This window comes from Convolutriloba macropyga, chromosome 1 (assembly GCF_964194025.1).
Source record: "Convolutriloba macropyga chromosome 1, txConMacr16.3, whole genome shotgun sequence".
Lineage (NCBI taxonomy): Eukaryota > Metazoa > Xenacoelomorpha > Acoela > Convolutidae > Convolutriloba > Convolutriloba macropyga.
Genome location: NC_134468.1, coordinates 64,368,145 through 64,388,312, shown reverse-complemented (window position 1 = coordinate 64,388,312; position 20,168 = coordinate 64,368,145). Strand labels below are relative to the sequence as shown.

The 20,168-nt window shown below is 38.7% G+C and overlaps 2 protein-coding genes across 4 annotated transcripts in view; both read left to right on the top strand.

Annotated features, from left to right (window-relative positions):
* Positions 1–29: 29 nt before the first annotated feature.
* LOC142341594 (zinc finger RNA-binding protein-like) lies at positions 30–17,264 on the top strand. Of its 2 annotated transcripts, XM_075392677.1 has the most exons (6): positions 30–292; positions 527–971; positions 2,122–2,622; positions 2,913–3,656; positions 5,920–5,974; positions 16,663–16,797. In XM_075392677.1, exons 1-5 carry the CDS (start codon positions 78–80, stop codon positions 5,956–5,958), a joined length of 1,944 nt encoding a protein of 647 aa, XP_075248792.1. In that variant the 5' UTR covers positions 30–77; the 3' UTR covers positions 5,959–5,974; positions 16,663–16,797. The 2 variants fall into 2 exon arrangements, with proteins under 2 accessions (XP_075248792.1, XP_075248783.1); XM_075392668.1 differs by lacking the exon at positions 5,920–5,974 and having other exon boundaries at positions 36–292; positions 16,663–17,264.
* A 126-nt stretch (positions 17,265–17,390) lies between these two features.
* The window catches only part of LOC142341588 (zinc finger RNA-binding protein-like), a 36,040-nt gene continuing 33,262 nt past the window's right edge, over positions 17,391–20,168 (top strand). Inside the window, exon 1 of one of the 2 annotated variants that reach the window (XM_075392653.1) lies at positions 17,391–17,949. In XM_075392653.1, coding sequence (XP_075248768.1) covers positions 17,433–17,949 — 517 coding nt within the window. In that variant the 5' untranslated portion in view covers positions 17,391–17,432. Of the gene's footprint in view, positions 18,162–20,168 lie in introns of both variants that reach the window. The other variant, XM_075392643.1, reaches the window with a different exon arrangement.

Genomic DNA, 20,168 nt, shown 5'->3' with positions numbered 1-20,168 from the left:
AATTATAATTGTATTTCTTTTTGGAGTGTAGGCAACTCTTTTTGAAAATTGTTAGCTTTGGCTTTTCAGTTTAGTAAATGTCTGCGTATTACAACAGCCAGGGCCGAAATCAGCCAGCCAAGATGAAGGAGCCAGCTAAGACGGTGATGGTTCCTAACTTCAGTGCATTCAACAGTTCCGCTGCTACGTCATCATCCTCGAGTAGTTCCTCCAATAGACATCAAGGGGACTCGGGTAGACGAAGTCCTCCCTCTCACTCGAGGAGGAACGACGATCGACACTATTCCAGCAGGTAATTTCGTGTAGAACTTAACCGCTCAATTCGACTTAAATCGGCCGGGATAATTTTTTGCCAATGCTTCCGATTCCTATTCAGTTGTTTCAATACCGTCTGCTTCTGTATTTAAAAACAATTGTAACAAAACTGTGGGTGAAGTGGGCTTCTGTCTACTGAAACAGATTTTATAAACCAAAAGGCTTATCGAATTGTGAAAATTAAAAATTCCCCCAAATAATTTTGTCCCAGGTCTTCCTATTCGTCGCGGGACAGAGATCGGGATCGAGGAGGTCGATCAGAGCCCAGATGGAAGCAACAGACCAAATACTACTGCGACATTTGTTGCGTAAATTGTGCAGGAGAACAATCCTACGAGGCGCACATGGCTGGTCAGCCTCACATGAAACGAGCTAGAAATGCTGCAATACAACAAAAAGAGAAAGAAACTGGAACCTCAACAGGAACTTCTTCAAATAAACAACCTCCAGAAAACTTCTGTGAAGTGTGCAATGTTGCGTGCAGTAGTCCTGAAGCGTACACTGCACATATTAGAGGTCAAAAACACCAGAAGACTATCAAACTGTGGTCTTCGTTGGGCAAGCCAATTCCAGAGTCGCTAAAACCTCAAGTCGTGAAGGTGATACCCAAGACAAACTTCACAGTTGGTGGAACCCTCAACACTCTAACGGGAAAGGTAAATGGCCCTTTTGCTAAAGGTTCTGGATTGCCATAGAATGAAAACCTGTCACGCAAATAGTTCCAGCAATTAATTGGAAATTAAACCTTTCTTTTAAGATTGTACAGGCCTGCTTTGTCATCTTTTATTCAGCTCATCGATAGCTATTGAATATCTATAAATGTGAGGTGAGGTTGTAATTTATTTTTCTGTATTTTACTGGAAAAAACGTCTAAAACATTATGTTTGATTGATATTCTTGGATTTAGTTTGAAAGAAAATTTTTCCACTCAATCGGGCTTAGGGTATTAAACGCGTACTTGGTGCAACTGAATGAGCTGTCATAATATTTTTGGTACTGAGTTTAACACCCCCAAAGCGATAGCTGGGGTTATTATTGCTATTTACGACGTGGAGCATCCTTTTTTAATTGATCTGGAATGAGAAGCGATTATTAATTGCTCTCAAACGAAGTTTGTAGCAATTATATTAGTCCTGTCGGTCTTTTTTATGCGATATTTAGCTTGATCGATTTTTCTTTTGACCAATTTGACTTCTCGTCCTCAAAAATGGGATAAACAGGTAGTGCGCAGCGGACAGCTCTATGCGTTTCACGTCACTTCAATTAAGCTAAAGATAGCCTCACTAAAACGTGGTTAGCTACTGACAAAGCCAACCGCTCGCTGGTAGTTTGAGAGCAATTCGCCCAACGTTAGTCGGTTATGTCAGCACGTCTTTTTTCAGATTTTTTGCGTGACCGTTTTTGCGCTTCTCTTCTAGAACAATCTTTGACTCCCGGCTGTATTGTATTTCGGAAAAGTTCGATTGTTTCTCAACTGAAGTTTGTATTAATTGTTTTAGACCCCTTGGTCTATTTTGCCTTTTTTGTTTATTTATGTCCAAACGATGGTCTCCAAAAATAAGATAAACTGGTAAAGCATAACGCATTAAGCACCTGTGCAGATTCTGAGAAGTGTACGGTTCAGTCATGAATTTGAGTGTATATCAGCAGCTATGTGCGGTTTTTACGTTGATCAGCCCAAATTTCTTCTTTCCTCGCCGTGAGGCTAGCTACGTAAGCTTTAAGCTGGCTACGGTCGTTTGAGAACAATTAGTCGAGCAGTTAGTCGGTTGTTTTATGGGTATGAGCTTCAGACAACTGTTTCAGATGGAGCCAACTTCGGACAGACCGCAAACGTCTAATGAACCCATCATACCAGTAGCCACTCCGCCTGTTCGGGAGGAAAAGCCAATAATTGGAAGAGAGTGCATTGTAGAAGAGAAAGACAAACATGGAAAAGTAGTCAACTTCAAGTGCACTATCTGTGACTGTGACATGAACAACAAGTATATGCGTGATGACCATTTGAAAGGCCGCAAACATCTCACTGAATACAAGCTTAAAGTGAACCCTCATTTGAAGGTAGCCGATAAGAAGCTGTCCCAGGCATTTCAGCAGATTGAACAGATAAGAATTCAAGCCGAACAACAGGAAATGATCAGACGTGAACACCGTGAACAAGGAATGCGGAACAAGATTAGTCAGAGAGAACGAGAGCTGTTGGCCCAGTATCCTGGTTGTGTGCAAACCAGTTCAGTTCCCTCTGTCAATGATAATGTCATATTTAGGAAGCATTGTGATATATGCCCGACTCCCGATGAGATTCAGGTTCGTGACCTTTTTGGTTTATAAAATTGTAATGCTTGGAATTCCGTAGTCAGCAAATTGCTTGGCGTGATAACTTCCGTTGTTAAAGTTTGACGCTATAATGCAGCACGGCGTGATGCTTAGCATGCCGTTTTGATAAATGTGCCCAAAAGATCAAAACCCTCGTAAATTGGTTGCGTACCAGTTTATTGGAAGTCTTATATGTGGCAAAGGAATTAGATCCGATGGTAATTGGCTCATTTTGAGGAAGTTTTGGAAGTAAGCGAGTAATAGCATGCATGTTCTTTCAGTGGGCGGACAAGTTTCTTGCCGTGATAGAGAGTGCTCTCAAACTGGTATCCGAGTCTCTGTGCAAAGACACTGGTAGCAGTGAGAAGGATCTGAAAGCAGTAATGAGGATCGGGTGCTTCGCCAAGGGAATCTCTCTCAAAGATGAGAAGGACTTCGAGTTGGTTGTACTCTGTTCCAAGAAGCCAGATCAAAAACTAATCATGTCTATTCATACTTTGGTATCCGAAAAGATCCCTGAAGTTAACATATTTCAAAATGAGGAATTTGAGGTCACTTTACGTATCAAAGACTGTGCTATTAAGATTACAGCCAAACACTTGGGCTACACCTGTGACGTACATATTACGTCACCGGCTGTGCGCGAAGATCCTGACCCCGCAACGGATCCCCCGAAGGTGCTAGACAAAAACATGTGCAATCAATCCTTAGCAGAGATGCGACGAGCTAAATGGTTTGACTCAAAATCAAAGTTGAGCTCTGCCCTCATTGTTGTGGTGAGATGTTTGCGGGATCTGAAGCGACGAATCCCGACATGGCAAGTCTTCCCTGTGTACGTAATTGAGCTGCTCTGTGACAAGGCGTTGAGGACTGTTGCTCATGAAATGGGGCCAGGAGAGCTGCTGCGTCGCTTCTTTGAGCTCGTGTCCTCTGGTATTTTGCTTGTTGGCGACAACGGAGTGTATGATCCATGCGAGAAGAACAATATTAATGCGTGCGGAGAGGTAGACCAACAGGACTGTCAGGTAATAGGTTTTCTACAAGGGTATTTACAAGGGCATAATCGCATAAAAATATATAATCGCGGTTCTCATTGTTTTCTTTGATGCATGTCATTCTTGATTATAGTCAAAGCATTTTCGGACTAAATGCTGATCAGCAGATACTCCTATGTTGGCTTTTAAAGTCTTCGTCTGTAATCGATCTTATGCAAATTAAATAAAGAAGCACGTCTAACCAAGTTCTGTTAAAGTTCTATATCAAAGCAAGTTGTTTTGCATATACCCATCGACAAAATATTTGCTGCAATTTAATCGGAATGTGCTATCTGCTACAGAATAAAAAATTGTAAAGTTCAGGAAAATTGTTTTGTGACTTTTTGCGAATTGAGTACTAGGTACAGGCCGGCTGGGTTCCCTGTAAATTTATTCTCTGGCCCAATCTCGATAGTTCGGCGCTGTTTAATAAGGCTGGTAGCTTTCTAATACTGTTCATTTTCATTGGAAGTTAACACGGCCAATGTGCGAAAGGTAGTAAACAAAATTTGAACTCTCAAGGCAATCTATTTCCGTCACAGTGTACCACAAAGCGTTACAGGAAAAAGTGCTTCTCCTTTAGGTAAGGTTTTATATAAATTTTAAATAGCCGACGTCAGCCTCTCAATGGCTACTATTTAGGCGCTCTTTTTTTCCGACTCGAAGAGGAGTATTGGTTTTCTTAAAGTTTTTTTTAACCGGAAGTACTATTTGTTCAGGCGGCGTTTTGACCTAGTAGTGAAAGTGTGTAAAATTACCGTGTGAACTAACTCTTTTTTCTGAGCTAGAGAAGTTTTTTGTTCATGCGCTGCGTTAACAAGAAGATTTATTTGGCAAGCTACTCAGCCTCAGCCTCTCAATGGCTACTATTTAGGCGCTCTTTTTTTCCGACTCGAAGAGGAGTATTGGTTTTCTTAAAGTTTTTCTTAACCGGAAGTACTATTTGTTCAGGCGGCGTTTTGACCTAGTAGTGAAAGTGTGTAAAATTACCGCGTGAACTAACTCTTTTTTCTGAGCTAGGGAAGTTTTTTGTTCATGCGCTGCGTTAACAAGAAGATTTATTTGGCAAGCTACTCATCTCATCAAAATTATCATTCCAGTATAACTATAACACTAAGAGCACCATGAATCGGCCCTCGAGAGACTTTGAGGTCTTTAATGGGGCACTTTTTTGGAACTTTTTTCTCCGTTTTCAATTTTCCTTTTCGAGTTCCTCTATTGAGCGTTCCAGTTGCAGTAGTCTCTTTGAACAAATGATTCAAAAACAACGATGAGTCAAATATCTATGATCTAGTCTCGATTAAATAATTGCACTGACGGTAAGTTCTTTTTTTTAAGTTTATTATCCGCAGGATCCGTTTTTGAAACATGGATATGGGTCGTACCATATTTCTCGAAATATATCCATGGTTGAGCAGACCGTTTTGCATCTCGGATTTATAAACGTTATAGTATATTACGAGAATATTTTTTTAGCACGGTATCTCGTAGTTTTATAACAGAAATTTGACGACTCACCTTTGAAAGCCCATATATTATGTGATCTTCACAATTTAATTTTCTATCAACCTATTTACCTAAGTATTTGACGCTTCTAGAGTTCTTAATGGGTTGATCATGTTGGATTAATTTACAACTATCAGACCTATTGAAATGGAGTGCTTGAGTTTTTTTCAACATTCAATAACTTTATTCTTGTTTAACCAGGCAGGAATGCAATTCAAATGGCTGTTCAACTCAGATTTTTTACCTGAATTTTAATAGAGGCATTTTTTATCTTCAGCAAAAATATAAAAACAAATTTCTAGGTTTGGTAAGTCATTGATGTAAATTATGAAAAGTAATGGGCCAAGTATTGAGCAAATGGGCACACCACTACTGATTGCCATTAGATTGACAGCATATTTTTTCTGATCGGTTATACGTGCACCCATATCGTCTTCAATTGGGTAACCAGAACTAGTTTTAGATTTTCAGGTAATGTTCAACAATCTGAAGAATCCACGAGGTTTATCCACATCAAGCGGAAAATTTATTTCCTTCATATGCTTTTCCAATGTCATTCATAACATTTCGTGCTGGTTTGCAAGCCGTGGTGTAGCTTCGCTTTTGTCAGCGTTGGACACTTCTTATATATTTTTATAAAACTTGTTTTTCTTTGTAATCAAGTTTTTTATTCTGTTGTTGTACCCAGGAGCTTCTCCGTAGAGTAGGCTTTATTTAGAAAGGTGTAATGGTCGATCGTTCTTTTCAGGCAAGCAACGAAAGCGGAAAATTGCCAACTGAGCTTTAGTGCAGAAGCTGGAAAGGCAAGTCTGATTTTAAAGTCTTCTAAGAATTCTTGCCTCTTTTCTGTATTACGAAAAGTGTGTTTTAATAGATTTTGTGTTCAGTGTGCTTTTGACTGCCCATGACAATTTAATAAACGTTGCTTTACTTCTGCTGCTCGCGTACTTCGATTTTTTCAATTGCGTACAAAAGAATTAGCTTGTTTTACATACAGGTATGGTTTAATTTTTTTTAGTTCAGTTGGTTTTATGGGCTTGATTTTTTTTCACGTGACCCTTTATCTGTGGCTAGGTTTTAAATTAAATTTACCTCCAAAACCCAGGGTTCACTGTACTCTTTGCTCTTTGGAGTTAATCGCTTTTTTAAGCGATTAAATCCTCATAGGTGATCTTTGTATCTACTTTTTTTTTAAAAAAAATCAGACCTTCGCAATGTCACTTGGTGCCCTCAAAAAGCGTGTTTTCTCAAACTTTCAAGACTGTAAATTTTGTATTAAAGCAGGTTGAAAAGTAAAGCATGTTTTTTATTTGAAAGTAAAGGGGGAAGGAGAATGTATAGCATTGCTGACAATGGCACATGTTGGCTGTTTGCTGCTCCTGAAATGAAATTGGAATAAATATCAAATACTAATTCTCGAAATGGCAGGTTTTTTTAAGGGGAAGCAATTTGTGCGGCACCACAATTTGTATGCAATTTTTGTTCGACAGTATTTCGTCTGATCGTTTGACTTGGGTATTGATAAATAGGATGAACTTTTTAAGAGCTCATGGGCATTAAGTCTGGGCTTTCGTTAGGTCCTGAGCCGTGAGAAATTCATGGTGTTCGGTCAATTCTGTGAGGCTATGGACCCCAGAGGGTTGCACTGTTAAATAGCTGAGTATATTGGCCAAAGGTAATGGGCGGAGTATTGAACAAATGGGCACACCGCTACTGATTGCCATATAATTAGATCAATCAGAAAGGAACAATTCTAAGCCAAGGCTACATCACGTACTCCATATAATTCAAGTTTCTTCAATAGAGTTTCGCGGTTTATAGTTGCGAGTGCCTTCCTAAGAGTGGTTTTCTTTCATATTTTGACATTGATTTTTTCAATTTTTCCAATCTGACCTTTTTCTAAATTGTTTTCCCAATGCATTCTTTGTCCGTTTTTTTTTTTCGATTTTTGTAGTTGTAGGTCAGGACTTGTTCTGTTGTGTTTTTTGTTCCGTCGTCTGGCGCTTTTTTTTGCATTTGTTAGCACAGCAAAACTTAGAACGTCAATTTTCTGAATGACTGCTTCCTTTCAGGGCATTTGAGCGTGTGACGTCATTTCTCACTCTCTTCAGCCAAAGTTTTTACGTCATTTGCGTGATTACATTTTGATCATACGTGACCTACCTCACTCAATAAAATGACTTTTGCGCTTTAAATGTTAAATTCAATTTGAATTAGTTTAGGATCAAAGGAACTCATATGTATAATAAAGGTCCCTAATGAAAAGGCTTCTGCGGAATGAATTTCAACAAGTCTTTTTTATCGCTGAGTGTTTTTTACATAGCTTTCTGAGCTGCGTCGATATTTTTTTCAACTTCAGTATCTGTTTCAACAGATCTGATTCTATCTGTATTATACGGCACGCATTTCTATTTCGCAGCTATTACGGCAATCTGCAGACTATGTTTTTTATTGGTTTTTAGTTTTCTTCCCGAATCAATTTCTAGTTTTTCTAGGTCTAATTTTCTGTTCAGTCAATGAAAATTCAATGAATTGCTGTTTAAGGACGTGTCCTGCTACAAAGTTTGTAACAATTATATAAGTCATGTGGTCTTTTCTAATTGCGATTTTTTTCTTAACCGATATTTCGTCTTGACCCATTTGAATTTTGTCCTCCAAAACGGGATAAACAGGAAGCGTCCAGAGGGCATCAAGTTCTCTTAGAGCTAGAGCCTTTGAGCTCACTAGTCTCCAAGATTGCGATTAATAGAAACTGTTTTGGTGACGTATATTTATCATGTGAAGGGCGGTTCTTAAAGTTCAAACCCCCCGCCGCTTCGCTCCCCTCACGCCTCCTAGTTCGAACCCCCCCGCTGCGCTCGCCTCACGCCTCTTCAATTCAGCTAAAGCTAGCCTCACTAAACCGTAGCTGGCTACTGACGAAGTCAACCCCACTCGCCGTTCGTTTGAGAGCAGTTCGCCCGACATAGTATGTTTTTATTTCGTTGTTTTGGATACGAGCGCTTGAAATATGCTTTTTCATGGTGGTCACAAATTCGGGAGTGCTTTCTGAAGATGGAGACAAGGAAGTTGAAAGGTTGTGAACAGAGTATATACGATGTTTTCTGTAGCACTCCTGTCTGTATTGTTTTCGACAAGTTCGGTTGGTTCTCAAATAAAATTTTAGTAATCTTTGTTACATTTAGAGGCACATTTAGTCAATAATCAAATTATAACATCTCATTTATTAATAATAAAGGAGAGAAATTTCGCTTCCTGGATGTGTTTGTTAGTTTTTGAGGCTGAAAAGCTACAACGCTAGCGCGGCTATTTTCTGGCAATCTGTCAGCTCTCTTTATAATGCTAGCTGTGATTAGAATAAAGATGGAGATTATAATTCATATGCATACCAACCTTAGCGATACTTTATTTCAACCCTGCAATCAATACGCAGAAATATGATTAAAGTATTTAGATAAAAATTCTAGTTTTAATCGTGGTTTTGGTGTCCAATTTGTCGTGTTCCTCATTTTTTGTTACCACCGATTGATCACGCGCCAAAGACCAAACTTTGTCACAAGTCAAAGAGCGACTTTCTTTGGTGACTTCTAACACTGCACTAAATTAGTCGATGCGACATTATTGATATCGTGTTATGTATGGAGGACGCTGGTAAAGACGAACCGGCGGATAGCAGAATGCCATAAATGGGATTAAAAGCCGAATATTTCCCGTGCTCTGATTGGTTGATCTTATCCTCATTGTTTTACAGGCAAAATTTTTGTAAAAAAATACAAAATAGCGTAACGAAGGTTTCCGTGGTCGCAACCTCCCGCCCTTCCACCTTCAGAGGATTGCGACCATGGAGAAGCTGAACCACACATCATAGATAACCAAGCGACGACAACAATTTACTGAGCCATCCTATATATTAAACGCGTGAGCTCTAAAATCGGACAAAATTTTGCATGTTTAAGGGGCCTCTCGAAGCTCATTTTTAAGAGCCGCATTGAGCAGCATGGTTAAGCGAACAAATCGAGAGAGGTCAATGACCTAAAAGGCTCAAAGTAGATGGGTGAGAACCGAACCTGGGACAAAAGACTGTTAATCAGGTGCAGTTACCAGGAGACTAAGAGGGCTTGAAAGTATGCTCGCCCAGAGACAGGATTTACTGTCCTGGGCGCTACGTGTTTTTTGAATGCTGCCGAAGTAATTTTGAAGTTCTTCTTGTAAACGTGTGTTTTTCTGCAAAGTTTTACCTTTACAGATTCTGCGCCATTCTAGAACACTCTTAGCTTTCAACTAAGTTTTTCACGCTTTACTTTTTGATTTTTGTGTGGTCTCAAATGCTCTGTCTGAAATATGTTTTTTGATACGATAAAAGCAACTGTGAGAAACTGTGGTATGTAGTCGTTATAGCGCAGTTGGTAAGATGGAGGACTGCTATTTTGAGGATCGAGGGTTTGAAGCCGTGTCGGGTAACCTCAGTTTTGTACACATAAAAATTTCTAATCAACACCATGCCGCCTGTTGTTCGAGCTCACTTCTTGCGACGCTGAGTTGTTTTTTTTCCTGTGTGTTTGGGGGATGAAAAATGCTAATCCTAGATATGAAACGTGTGAGCTCTAAAATTGGACAGAATTTTTGCATGTTTAAGGGGCCTCTGGAAGCGCATGTTTAAGAGCCGCATTGAGCAGCATCGCTAAGCGAACATTTTGAGAGAGGTCAATGACCTAAAAGGCTCGTAGATGAGTGAGAACTGAACCTGATACAAAAGACTGTTAGTCAGGTAGTCACCGCGAGGCTAAGAGGGCTTGAAAGTATGCTTGCCCAGAGATAGGATTTACTGTCCTGGGCGCTACGTGTTTTTTGAATGCTGCCAAAGTAATTTGGAAGTTCTGATTGTAAACGTCTGTTTTTCTGCAAAGTTTTAGCTGTACGGATTCTGCCCCATTCTAGAACACTCTTAGCTTTCAACTAAGTTTTTCACGCTTTACTTTTTGATTTTTGTGTGGTCTCAAATGCTCTGTCTGAAATAGTTTTTTTGATACGATAAAAGCAATTGTGAGAAACTGTGGTATGTCGTTATAGCGCAGTTGGTAAGATGGAGGACTGCTATTTTGAGGATCGAGGGTTTGAAGCCGTGTCGGGTAACCTCCGTTTTGTACACATAAAAATTTCTAATCAACACCATGCCGCCTGTTGTTCGAGCTCACTTCTTGCGACGCTGAGTTGTTTTTTTTCCTGTGTGTTTGGGGGATGAAAAATGCTAATCCTTGATATGAAACGCGTGAGCTCTAAAATTGGACAGAATTTTTGCATGTTTAAGGGGCCTCTGGAAGCGCATGTTTAAGAGCCGCATTGAGCAGCATGGCTAAGCGAACATTTTGAGAGAGGTCAATGACCTAAAAGGCTCGTAGATGAGTGAGAACTGAACCTGATACAAAAGACTGTTAGTCAGGTACAGTCACCGCGAGGCTAAGAGGGCTTGAAAGTATGCTTGCCCAGAGATATGATTTACTGTCTTGGGCGCTACGTGTTTTTTGAATGCTGCCAAAGTAATTTGGAAGTTCTGATTTTAAACGTCTGTTTTTCTGCAAAGTTTTAGCTGTACGGATTCTGCGCCATTCTAGAACACTGTTAGCTTCCAACTAAGTTTTTCGCGCTTAACTTTTTGATTTTTTCGGGGTCTCAAGTGCTCAATCTGAAATACGTTTTTTGAAAAGAATAAAAGCGATTGCGAGAAAGGGTTGCTTGTTATTATTATAGCGCAGTTGGTAAGATGGAGGAGTGCTATTCTGAGGTTCGAGGGTTCGAGCGCGTGTCCGGTACCTTCCGTTTTGTAGACATGAAAGTTTCTAATAAACACCATGCGACGCGGGTAGGTTTATGTTCCCGTCTGTTTGTGTGTGTTTGGGGGATGAAAAATGGCAATTGTTTTCTTTGTAGCAATTCTTCTTTTTCTTTGTCTTTTTATTTCAAATCTTTAAACGATGGTTTTTCGTCAGCCACTGGGATTTTCCCGTTCGTTTTGTTGCCCCTAAACGAATTTTAGAGCAATCATTTTTCTTACTCTTTCTTTCGTTCTTTCTCTCTTCTCTCTCTCTCTCTCTCTCTCTCTCTCTCTTTCCTCTCTTTTTGTTTCTCTCTCTCTCTCTCTCTCTTTGTTTCTCTCTCTCTCGCTCTCTGTGTGTGTATGTGTGTATGTGTTTCGTCCTCTCTCTTTCTTCTCTTTCCTTCGTTCAGTCTCTCTCTCTCACTATCTATCTCCTCATTCCTTCTTTCCGTTTTCCTCTTTCTCACTTCTCTTTCCCTTTGTTTACTTCTCTATTTTTCTCTTCTCAAATTGAATGATCAAGAAAATCAGTTGAGCAAATAGTCACCCCAAGAAACGGGAGGTCAAAACAGAATACTCCAAGAGTTTCCAACAGACTGAATTGGAAAAATCGAACAGTTTTCTCTGTCCCCCATATGATAACCACATGTAGAGTTATTTTTCATGGCTGTTGATTTCGATTCTATTACCATTATCCATAAAATCGCTATGAAACTAAGTTTTGAGCAGTGTTAGTCGTATTGTCTAATCTCCCTTTTTTAATATTAAACATCAGTCGCAAATGAGCACAGTCGCTAACATCGCTCATGCCGTAACATGTTTTGGGGGTCCTTAATCATGCAACCTGGCTCATCATAAATGCGTTTTGAGACGCGCTTTGCCATCATATTTAAGCTCATATTATGCACATTTGTTAATCATTAAGCGATCATTAAGCATGCGGTACAGCAAAAACAAGCGAGTCACAAACTCCATTGTCCAGAAATTTGCTGTAGAAAGAGCAAAGGAAAAGCGCAATACGTATAGTTAGCGTAAGTGGTGAGACCTATGGCTGTTAAGCGAGGGTTATGGGTTCGAGCCCGAGTCGGTGTGAAACAGAAACCTTAACGTGAAATTTCTTATTCGTTTAAATGATTTTCTTGTTATGCTTTTGCGGGCCTGCTGGTTTCTTACAATTGTTGTTCTTTAATTTAAACAAATTTAATTATTTGGCCAATTAAATTTTAGCGTTCGGCTTTGATTCTCATTTTTCATTATTCGGCTCTGCGCCCGCTCGGCTCTGATTCCTAGCTTCTTTCTGTATGCATGATTCTCTTACGTTCGTGTCCCTTTAAACATAATTCTAAAGTTTGTGTTGCTTTAGAGATATCTAGTTAATTGTATTGGTTTGTGTAATTGACTTGGAAGGGGGTAGATAAAGTAATTATTCTGTACATTACAATATGAATTCGTAGGCGAGACGCTATAGTTTAATTGGTTCCCATGAAATATATCCGAAAGAAACCTTGCCGTATGGAATTTTAGCTGAAAAGGAGACATTAACCTATCAGATTTGAGAACGAACAAATGTTAATGCGAGAGTAACAAGTAACAAGTTTACTCGTGATGTTTTGTTCGGTTGTGATAGTTTCATATCAAGTGCCATAGTCCGCTGAGACATGGCCGTGGCCCGCGAGGTATGACCAAATGCGCTAATTTCATGTTGAGAAAGTTAGATAATTTCGCGTCCTACAGATATTTGCTTACAGCAATTATCTAAGCAATTAATTTGGCAAATTTTCCTACTTTTGAGTTTTCACTCGGCTACTTTTCACGTCGGCTAATATTCTGGACACAGTTTATTTGGTGCGAGAGCGCTGTTTAAGTTAGTTGATGCGGGGGCCGGCCATCTGGCTTGTAAATTTGCACTCGAGCCAGCTATCAGAGCCGAACAGGCGCAGAGCCGCAGAGAAAAAGGAGAATCCGAGAAGAATATTTAAATTTGTTTAGCCAATTAATCTGATTGGTTTAAATTGAAGTACAGCAAATGTGAGAAATGGCAATTTAATTAGCGGTCGTTGCCTACTTATCTATGATCTGCGGTTGGGTTGCACTCCACGCAGCCTCTCCGTGGCCGCAACCCCCCCCCCCCCCACTACCACCACCACCCGACCTCTCCGCAACTGGTGGTGGGAAGTTACGACCACGGATGGAGCTTCGTTACGCTATTTTTCACAAATTCCTCTAAAGTATGAGTTTATTATCAACCAATCAAGGCATCAGAAATGTTTGGCTTTGTCTATTTTATGGCATTCGGCTCTCCGCCCATTCGGCTCTACCGGCGTCCTCAATTCAAACTTTTTTATAGCTGCGAAGCTGTAAGCTGAGCGGAGCTATATTGGGGTGCTCTTGGTTTTTACGACTCGAAGAGGAGTATTGGTTTTCTTAAGGTTTTTTTTTTACCGGAAGTACTATTCGTTCAGACGCTATTTTGACCTAAAAGCGAGTGAGAAAAATTGCCGTGTGAACTAATTTTTTCTGAGCGAGAGAAGTTTTTTGATCATGCGTTGCGTTTAGTGAATGACTTTTTGACTTTGAAAAGTAGTTTTTGACTGAATGGCACATGTAGATAACCGTTTTTAGCCGTTTTTTCGTCTAAGTGGCCCATTTTTTTGCTTGTAATTTGGTTTTCTGTAGAAATCATTTTTATTCGATGCTAAATTGAAATATAAACCTTCGAAATTAATAACACAGTGTTTTGCAGAGCCTGAAAACGTGGCATAAATTTCTTGATTTTTTAATTAATTTTTGGCCTTTTTCCTATTATTTTCTTCATTTTTGGATCTTTTAGCCGTCTTTTTTGTCAAAAATCAGTCAATATGACAACTTCCCGTTGACAATTCATATACTCGATGCCCCTTTTTACCTCGATGTAATTTTGTTTTATAAAATTGTACATATGCTAATCCGATTTTGGTAGTTTTTTTCCTATTTTTCTCAGTTTTTTGTCTGTATTTTGGTTTTAATCACTAGAAATATTTTTTTTTGTGCAACATGAGGGTCTTTAATTTCGTTTCAATAAAAACGTCAATAATTTTTTAGCGTTGAATTTTTGAAAATTAGTTAAATTTTTTTTATAAATACAGTCCTAAAAATTGAAACATTTTTTTGCAAAATGTTTCAATGTTTCGTATGTTTGATTTCTGCTTTTTCTTTTTTTTGATCTGTTGAGGAGGATAGATTTTTGTCTCGGATGTATCGTTGTATTTCCTATGTCTCGAATGCTGAAAAATGAAATGGTGTTAGTTTTTCTTGTTTTTTTAAATTTGATTTTTAAACATTCAAAACTTTTAAACCTTGATTTGAACTTTCAAAAATGAAGAATTAGTCTTTATTAGGGTGTTCCTTACATTGTGTCCATATCTTTCACATTCTAGCTTGTATCATTCTAGCTCTGTCCTGGCACATACATTTATACTGGTTTTATTGATTTTTTCAGTTATTAACAAATTCAATGATTTCGGCTTTTTCTTAGATTTTCGTCATGTCTTTGGGTTGCAATTAATTTCATTCAACATAAGGCAGTACTAAGAGTGTACTAGAAAGCTTTTTCAGAATTGCTACTTATTACTTTTTATTGTATTTTTTCCGACCTTGGTTTTGTTCTTAAACATTTTTTTGCCTTTAAATTATACTCGGTTGCTTTTCTATTATTTTTATTTTTGAATTAGTTTGAAATCATGTTGTCTAGCATATATACAAGAAGAACAAAGTATATGTTGTTTTTGCTTTAATTGCAGTGATGAGAAATCTAACTGTTGTAGTTTTCTGATTCTTAACTTTGAGCATTATTTTTTGAAAAATTTAGTTTAGTTTCTAAGTTATTTTTATCTGCCGTTTGCTTTAGCGATCTTTTTGAGATTAGAATCATGAATTATTTGAGGGCAGTTGATAGCCCTGTCAGCTTTCTGAGACTATCAGTGTTTTGACTATCCTAATTATTTTGCACTTATCCTTACCAAACGTTTTCAATAATAAATATTTTTGCGGCATTTTGTTTCTCTTGGTGACAGAGGTTTTCACCAATTTTTAGATCAGACCGGGGGGGGGGGGGGGGGGAATGAGTTTATGGTTTATTAAAAAAGGTAATGGTTTCAGCTGCAATTAGGGTTTTTGTCAAGTTTTTACGCTTCGAGTCGCTTCCGGAATTCTTCCGGCTTTGTTTTTTGTTTCGTCGTCTGACGCTCTTTTTCGTTTTACATTTGTTCACACAGCAAAGCTTAAAAAGTCAAATTTTCTGAATGGCTTCATCCTCTCACTAGCGACGTTTGTGCGCGTGGCGTCTTTTCTCATTCTCTCTCTAGCAAAGGTTTAAATATCATTTGCGTGATTAGATTTTGACCATACGTGACTTACCCCACTCAATATATTGACTTTTGCGCTTTAAAACTTAAGTTTAATTTGAATTAGTTTAAGGTCAAAGGAACTTTTATGTGCAGTAAAGGTCTCTAAAAAAAGGCTTCTGCGGAATGAATGTTAACAAGCGTTATTAAGTTATCGCTGAATTTTTTAACCTAGCTTTTTGAGCGGCGTCAGTTTTTTTCTATCTCTATCTGTTTCTATCTCTTTATATTTCTATTTAGATCTGTATTTGTTTCTATCTCTATTATACGGCACGCAAGTCTATTCTTTCGCAGCTATTCCGGCAATCTGGCTGTGTTTTCTAATCGTGTGACACGCTTGTGAGATGATATAAAAATTGTATTTTAACAAAATCATTTTCAACAAAGACAATGTAAATAATTCTCCCTACTTTCTTCTCCTGTTCATTGTGTTAATCAGCTGAAGTTTTGATATAATAAAAACGTAGACGAAGCTGCAATTCTCTTCCATTGTCTCTAACTCCATTTTAACCTATGGGATTGTCGAACGTCATTATTACATCACGTTACAAAAATAAAAATTACTTCAGATGTATGCTTTTAATAAATTGAATCATATGTTTAAGCATCTATCCGTATGGGTTTCAGGTCTATGATGTGATTTGACCTCTTAACTGAAAAATGAAACTTTAATTGTTATTTAATGGAGGGTCACATAAGCTAGAGAATTATAAGGCTATTTTGCTTGGCATACGTTATTTGTTTGAATTTTGATTTGAAATTAGCGATAGAATTTGAAATTAGCGATAGAATTTGAAATTAGGTTATCCTTTTTAATCGATTTTAGTCTTCGTGGTTTTTTCTAATTAGGCGATCTAAGCAGTCTATTCCGTGGCTATTTGAGATGATTTCAAAAACGTGTCAATTTGATCTCGTATGATTCTCTTTTTGCTCTTTGATATCAATTGAGGTGAATGGGATCAGTTGCGGCTTTTTCGTAGGCATTCTCCCGTTCATGCTCGAAAAGTTGACAAAATCGCATAATTTGTTATTTATGCGCAATTTATTGTTTATAAATTATTGGCAAGCATTACTACTTATTCTTTTTTTAAATATAATTTAACAATGGTTTCAATTTTTACGTAAATTGAATTTGTTTGACGTGAAATATGTACTAGTTTTTTAACAAAAAATTGAAGCACCAACTCCACGTTTTGGCATAACCTCATACCCGCCGTGCATGAACGAAAGAAATTTGTTAGTTTTTGGTTTCGATGATGTGCTTTGGCTCCAGTAAATGGCTTTGATTTTTCAGGATATCACAACTAGCGCTCAACACGCCCTTCGACTGATAGCGCTCAACCAAATGGAAAAAGTTCTGGGTCTGAAAGCCAAACCAGTGCAACCTCCACACAACCCCAAACCTATTCAATCACAAGAGCCAGGCGGTACTGTAGGAAAAAGTGATCTTACTTCACTCTCTGCTAAGCCTGTAACCCCATTCCAGCCTCTCGGAGGCGTTACAGAACATTCATCAGAAAGGAATGAACATAGTATGACCAATGGAAACAACGTAGAACCTGAAAGTACTAATGGTGGCCCAAAGGATTTAGACTTAAGAGCTGCAATGCATAGCAATGAAGAACCCCTGCAACCACCTCCGAAACCACCAATGGTTTCGATGATGAAACAGGAGCCTATGTCATCTAATGAGGGTTCTTCAGAGCAGCCAGAGGTGCCCGTCAAGAGATTCAGATATGATCAAGAAGGATGATGAAGTGAATTGTTTAAATTGAAAACTTCCTTTTCGATGTGTTTTACAGCAAATTATAATGTCCATTTTCCTCCTCTTTTCCTTCATGGTTGTTACTTTGCATATACTCTTTAAATTATATGAAAATATATATTAGAAGTTCATTCCAATCGAAGAGTGGAGTCTGGTTTGGGGTGAGTGACCTGAATAGCCGATTCAGATTAGTTTAGTGTGATGCAGTAATTTTGCTGCTGAAAGTTATTCATTTTTTGGCTCAATGATGACTGCGTAAGTTTTAACGTTCATTTCAGATATCGACTGATTCTATTGTGATGTCAACTTTCAACCCTTATCAGTCGGGCGGGGCCACCAAGACGGTCGTTACACCCAACTTCAGCACATACAGCTTAGCAAGTGGGTATGCAAATTTCACTCCTGCGGGACAGGCACCACCTCCTCCACCGCCTGGAAGTTTCAGAGGCCCTCCGGGACCAGGACCTCAAGGACCCAGGGGTAATGGAGGAGGTGGTGGTGGTTTTGGTAGACCCAAGAGACCGTTTGGGTACGATGGCATGGGTTACAAGAACCGCATGCAGTGGATGGCAAAGAACCCAGACAAGGTGACCAGACACCATTGCGAGGTGTGCTGTTGTGACTGTCTTGGTCGCGATTCTTGGAAAGCTCACTTGAAAGGTCAGCAGCACCTAAAGAAGTTGCGAATGGCCGAGCAGCAAGGCAAACTGTCAGCCAGCGCTTCTGCTATGCTCTCTGGTGGCGGCGAAGAGGGAGAAATCTCGGAGCCTGGTGGTGAATTCACTAGTACTTACAGAGCACCAACTGTGAATACAGGTCCGCCTCCGCCTAATTTTTGCGAAATCTGCAATTGCAATTGCACAAACTCTGATGCTTTTGCGGCCCATCTGAGAGGTCAAAAGCATCAGAGGTCTCTCAAGCTCCATCAAAAAATGGGAAAGGCCATCCCGAGCTCTCTGCAGCCCCAAGTTGTCAAAGTGATTCCCAAAACGAGTTTCACTACCGGCGGAACTCTCATTACTGGACAAGTATGAATCGCATCAAGCGTCGTTGTTGTCCTTCGCGATGATGATCCACTGTGTAATATAAGAACAAAGAACTGCATTTCACCTCCTAAAGAGCGCTCTCTTTATATCAAAGCCTACTTCTTATGCTCGCTCATTTTAATGATAGCTTTTGTTGTGAACTCATTATGAACACTAATTGAAACGGCTTGGGTAACCTGAGCGCTCTTTCGAAACCATGTTATTTTTCAGGCGTTTACCAGGTAAAAGATACTGTTCTCAAGAAATATGCGGAGTTGAAATGCGACCTCTCTTACTTGAAATATCCCGATCCATGCCTGTTTATGAAAATTTTTGTTGTGGGAAAATGATTAACCCTTATTACCGTTTAGTTTGCGAGGCCAATTCAGCGCAAGTGATCGAAAGCTTCCGCCGTGAAAATCTTGACAACTTGAGTTCTATGATAATTTTGACACAATGAATGAGTATATTTGATCTAACTGAATTTGGGGTAAATGTGTCTTGATGCATTCGTATTGAGAGTATAGAGACCATTTTTTTCTGCCAGAAAACAAATTTAACTATAGCATTTGGGATCAAGTTGACTGTTTCTGTGCGAATAGCATATTGGTTCAATTTTTCGATTGAGGTAGAAGAATTTTTCAATGAAAAATTTTCCAAATTTTTTATAGCTCTGAAACTGTAAAATGAGCGTCGCTCTGTTGCGTTTGTCTTTTTTGTTTTGCCGTCTCATGCCCTTTTGTTCGGTTTGCGTTTTTCAATCGCAGCAACTGGAAAGCCAAGCTTCAAATATAATCCAAACACGACGGCCTTCCTGATGATTTCACTAATACTCTTTTCTAAAATTATATCGTCGGTAGATTTTGTTTTCTTCCCATTTCTTTACATTCAACAGTTCTTTGTCTCGCAGTATAAAAATTTTTCATATCCAAAAACAGTTAGTGGCATTTTTGTTACAATTATTGCTGAGTTCTCATTACGTTAGGATGTATTTGTGACAAAATGACAGTTTGCAAATTTTCTCAACTTTCCTAAATTTCTGTAAGCTTTCGTTTGCTGTTATTGAAAAATGCTGATTTTGAAACAATTTGTATCATTTTGGTATTTAATTGCTCTCAAACGAAGTTTGTAGCAATTATAGTAGTCCTGTTGGTCTTTTTTATGCGATTTGTTGCTTGACCGATTTTTCTTCTGACGCTTTTGACTTTTCCTCCTCAAAAACGAGATAAACAGGTAGCGCCCAGCGAGCATAAAGTGCTCTTAAAGCCTTTCAGCTCAAACTCTTTTGGAGACTTATACTTATAGTGTGAAGGGAGGTTCTTAGAGGTTGAAGACCCCTCCACTGTTGACCCCCCATCAGTCCTTGGTGTACCCCCCCCCCATCAGTCATTGGTATCCCCCCCCCCGTTTATAGCTCTGAGGAACAATTTCGCACAATTTTTTTCAAGCTTTTTGAAATTTTTTAAAATATTTATTAGCCCTAGCCCTAGGTGCCAAGGAATCTCCTCTAGGTTTTAATAATAGGTTAATAATAGGTTACTGCAACATCACGAATTTAATCATTTTTTGGACAAAACGTGCAATTTTCAACTTTTTTGACATTTATTTTTCTTTTTTCAGGTCTTTCCAGACCCAGAGGCCAGAAAACCCCCTGAGGGGTCACCAATACTCTTTTCTAAAATATCACTAATACTCTTTTCTAAAATTATATCGTCGGTAGATTTTGTTTTCTTCCCATTTCTTTACATTCAACAGTTCTTTGTCTCGCAGTATAAAGATTTTTCATATCCAAAAACAGTTAGTGGCATTTTTGTTACAATTATTGCTGAGTTCTCATTACGTTAGGATGTATTTGTGACAAAATGACAGTTTGCAAATTTTCTCAACTTTCTTAAATTTCTGTAAGCTTTCGTTTGCTGTTGTTGAAAAACGCTGATTTTGAAACAGTTTTGAATCATTTTGGCATTTAATTGCTCTCAAACGAAGTTTGTAGCAATTATAGTAGTCCTG

What these genes read in the sequence shown, in the direction of transcription:
- LOC142341594 (XM_075392668.1), top strand. Translation starts at nt 78, where the DNA reads ATGTCTGCGTATTACAACAGCCAGGGCCGAAATCAGCCAGCCAAGATG. An exon ending in CGACTCCCGATGAGATTCAG is followed by an intron (nt 2,623 to 2,912) that starts GTTCGTGACCTT and finishes ATGTTCTTTCAG; the next exon opens with TGGGCGGACAAGTTTCTTGC. An exon ending in TAGACCAACAGGACTGTCAG is followed by an intron (nt 3,657 to 16,662) that starts GTAATAGGTTTT and finishes TTGATTTTTCAG; the next exon opens with GATATCACAACTAGCGCTCA.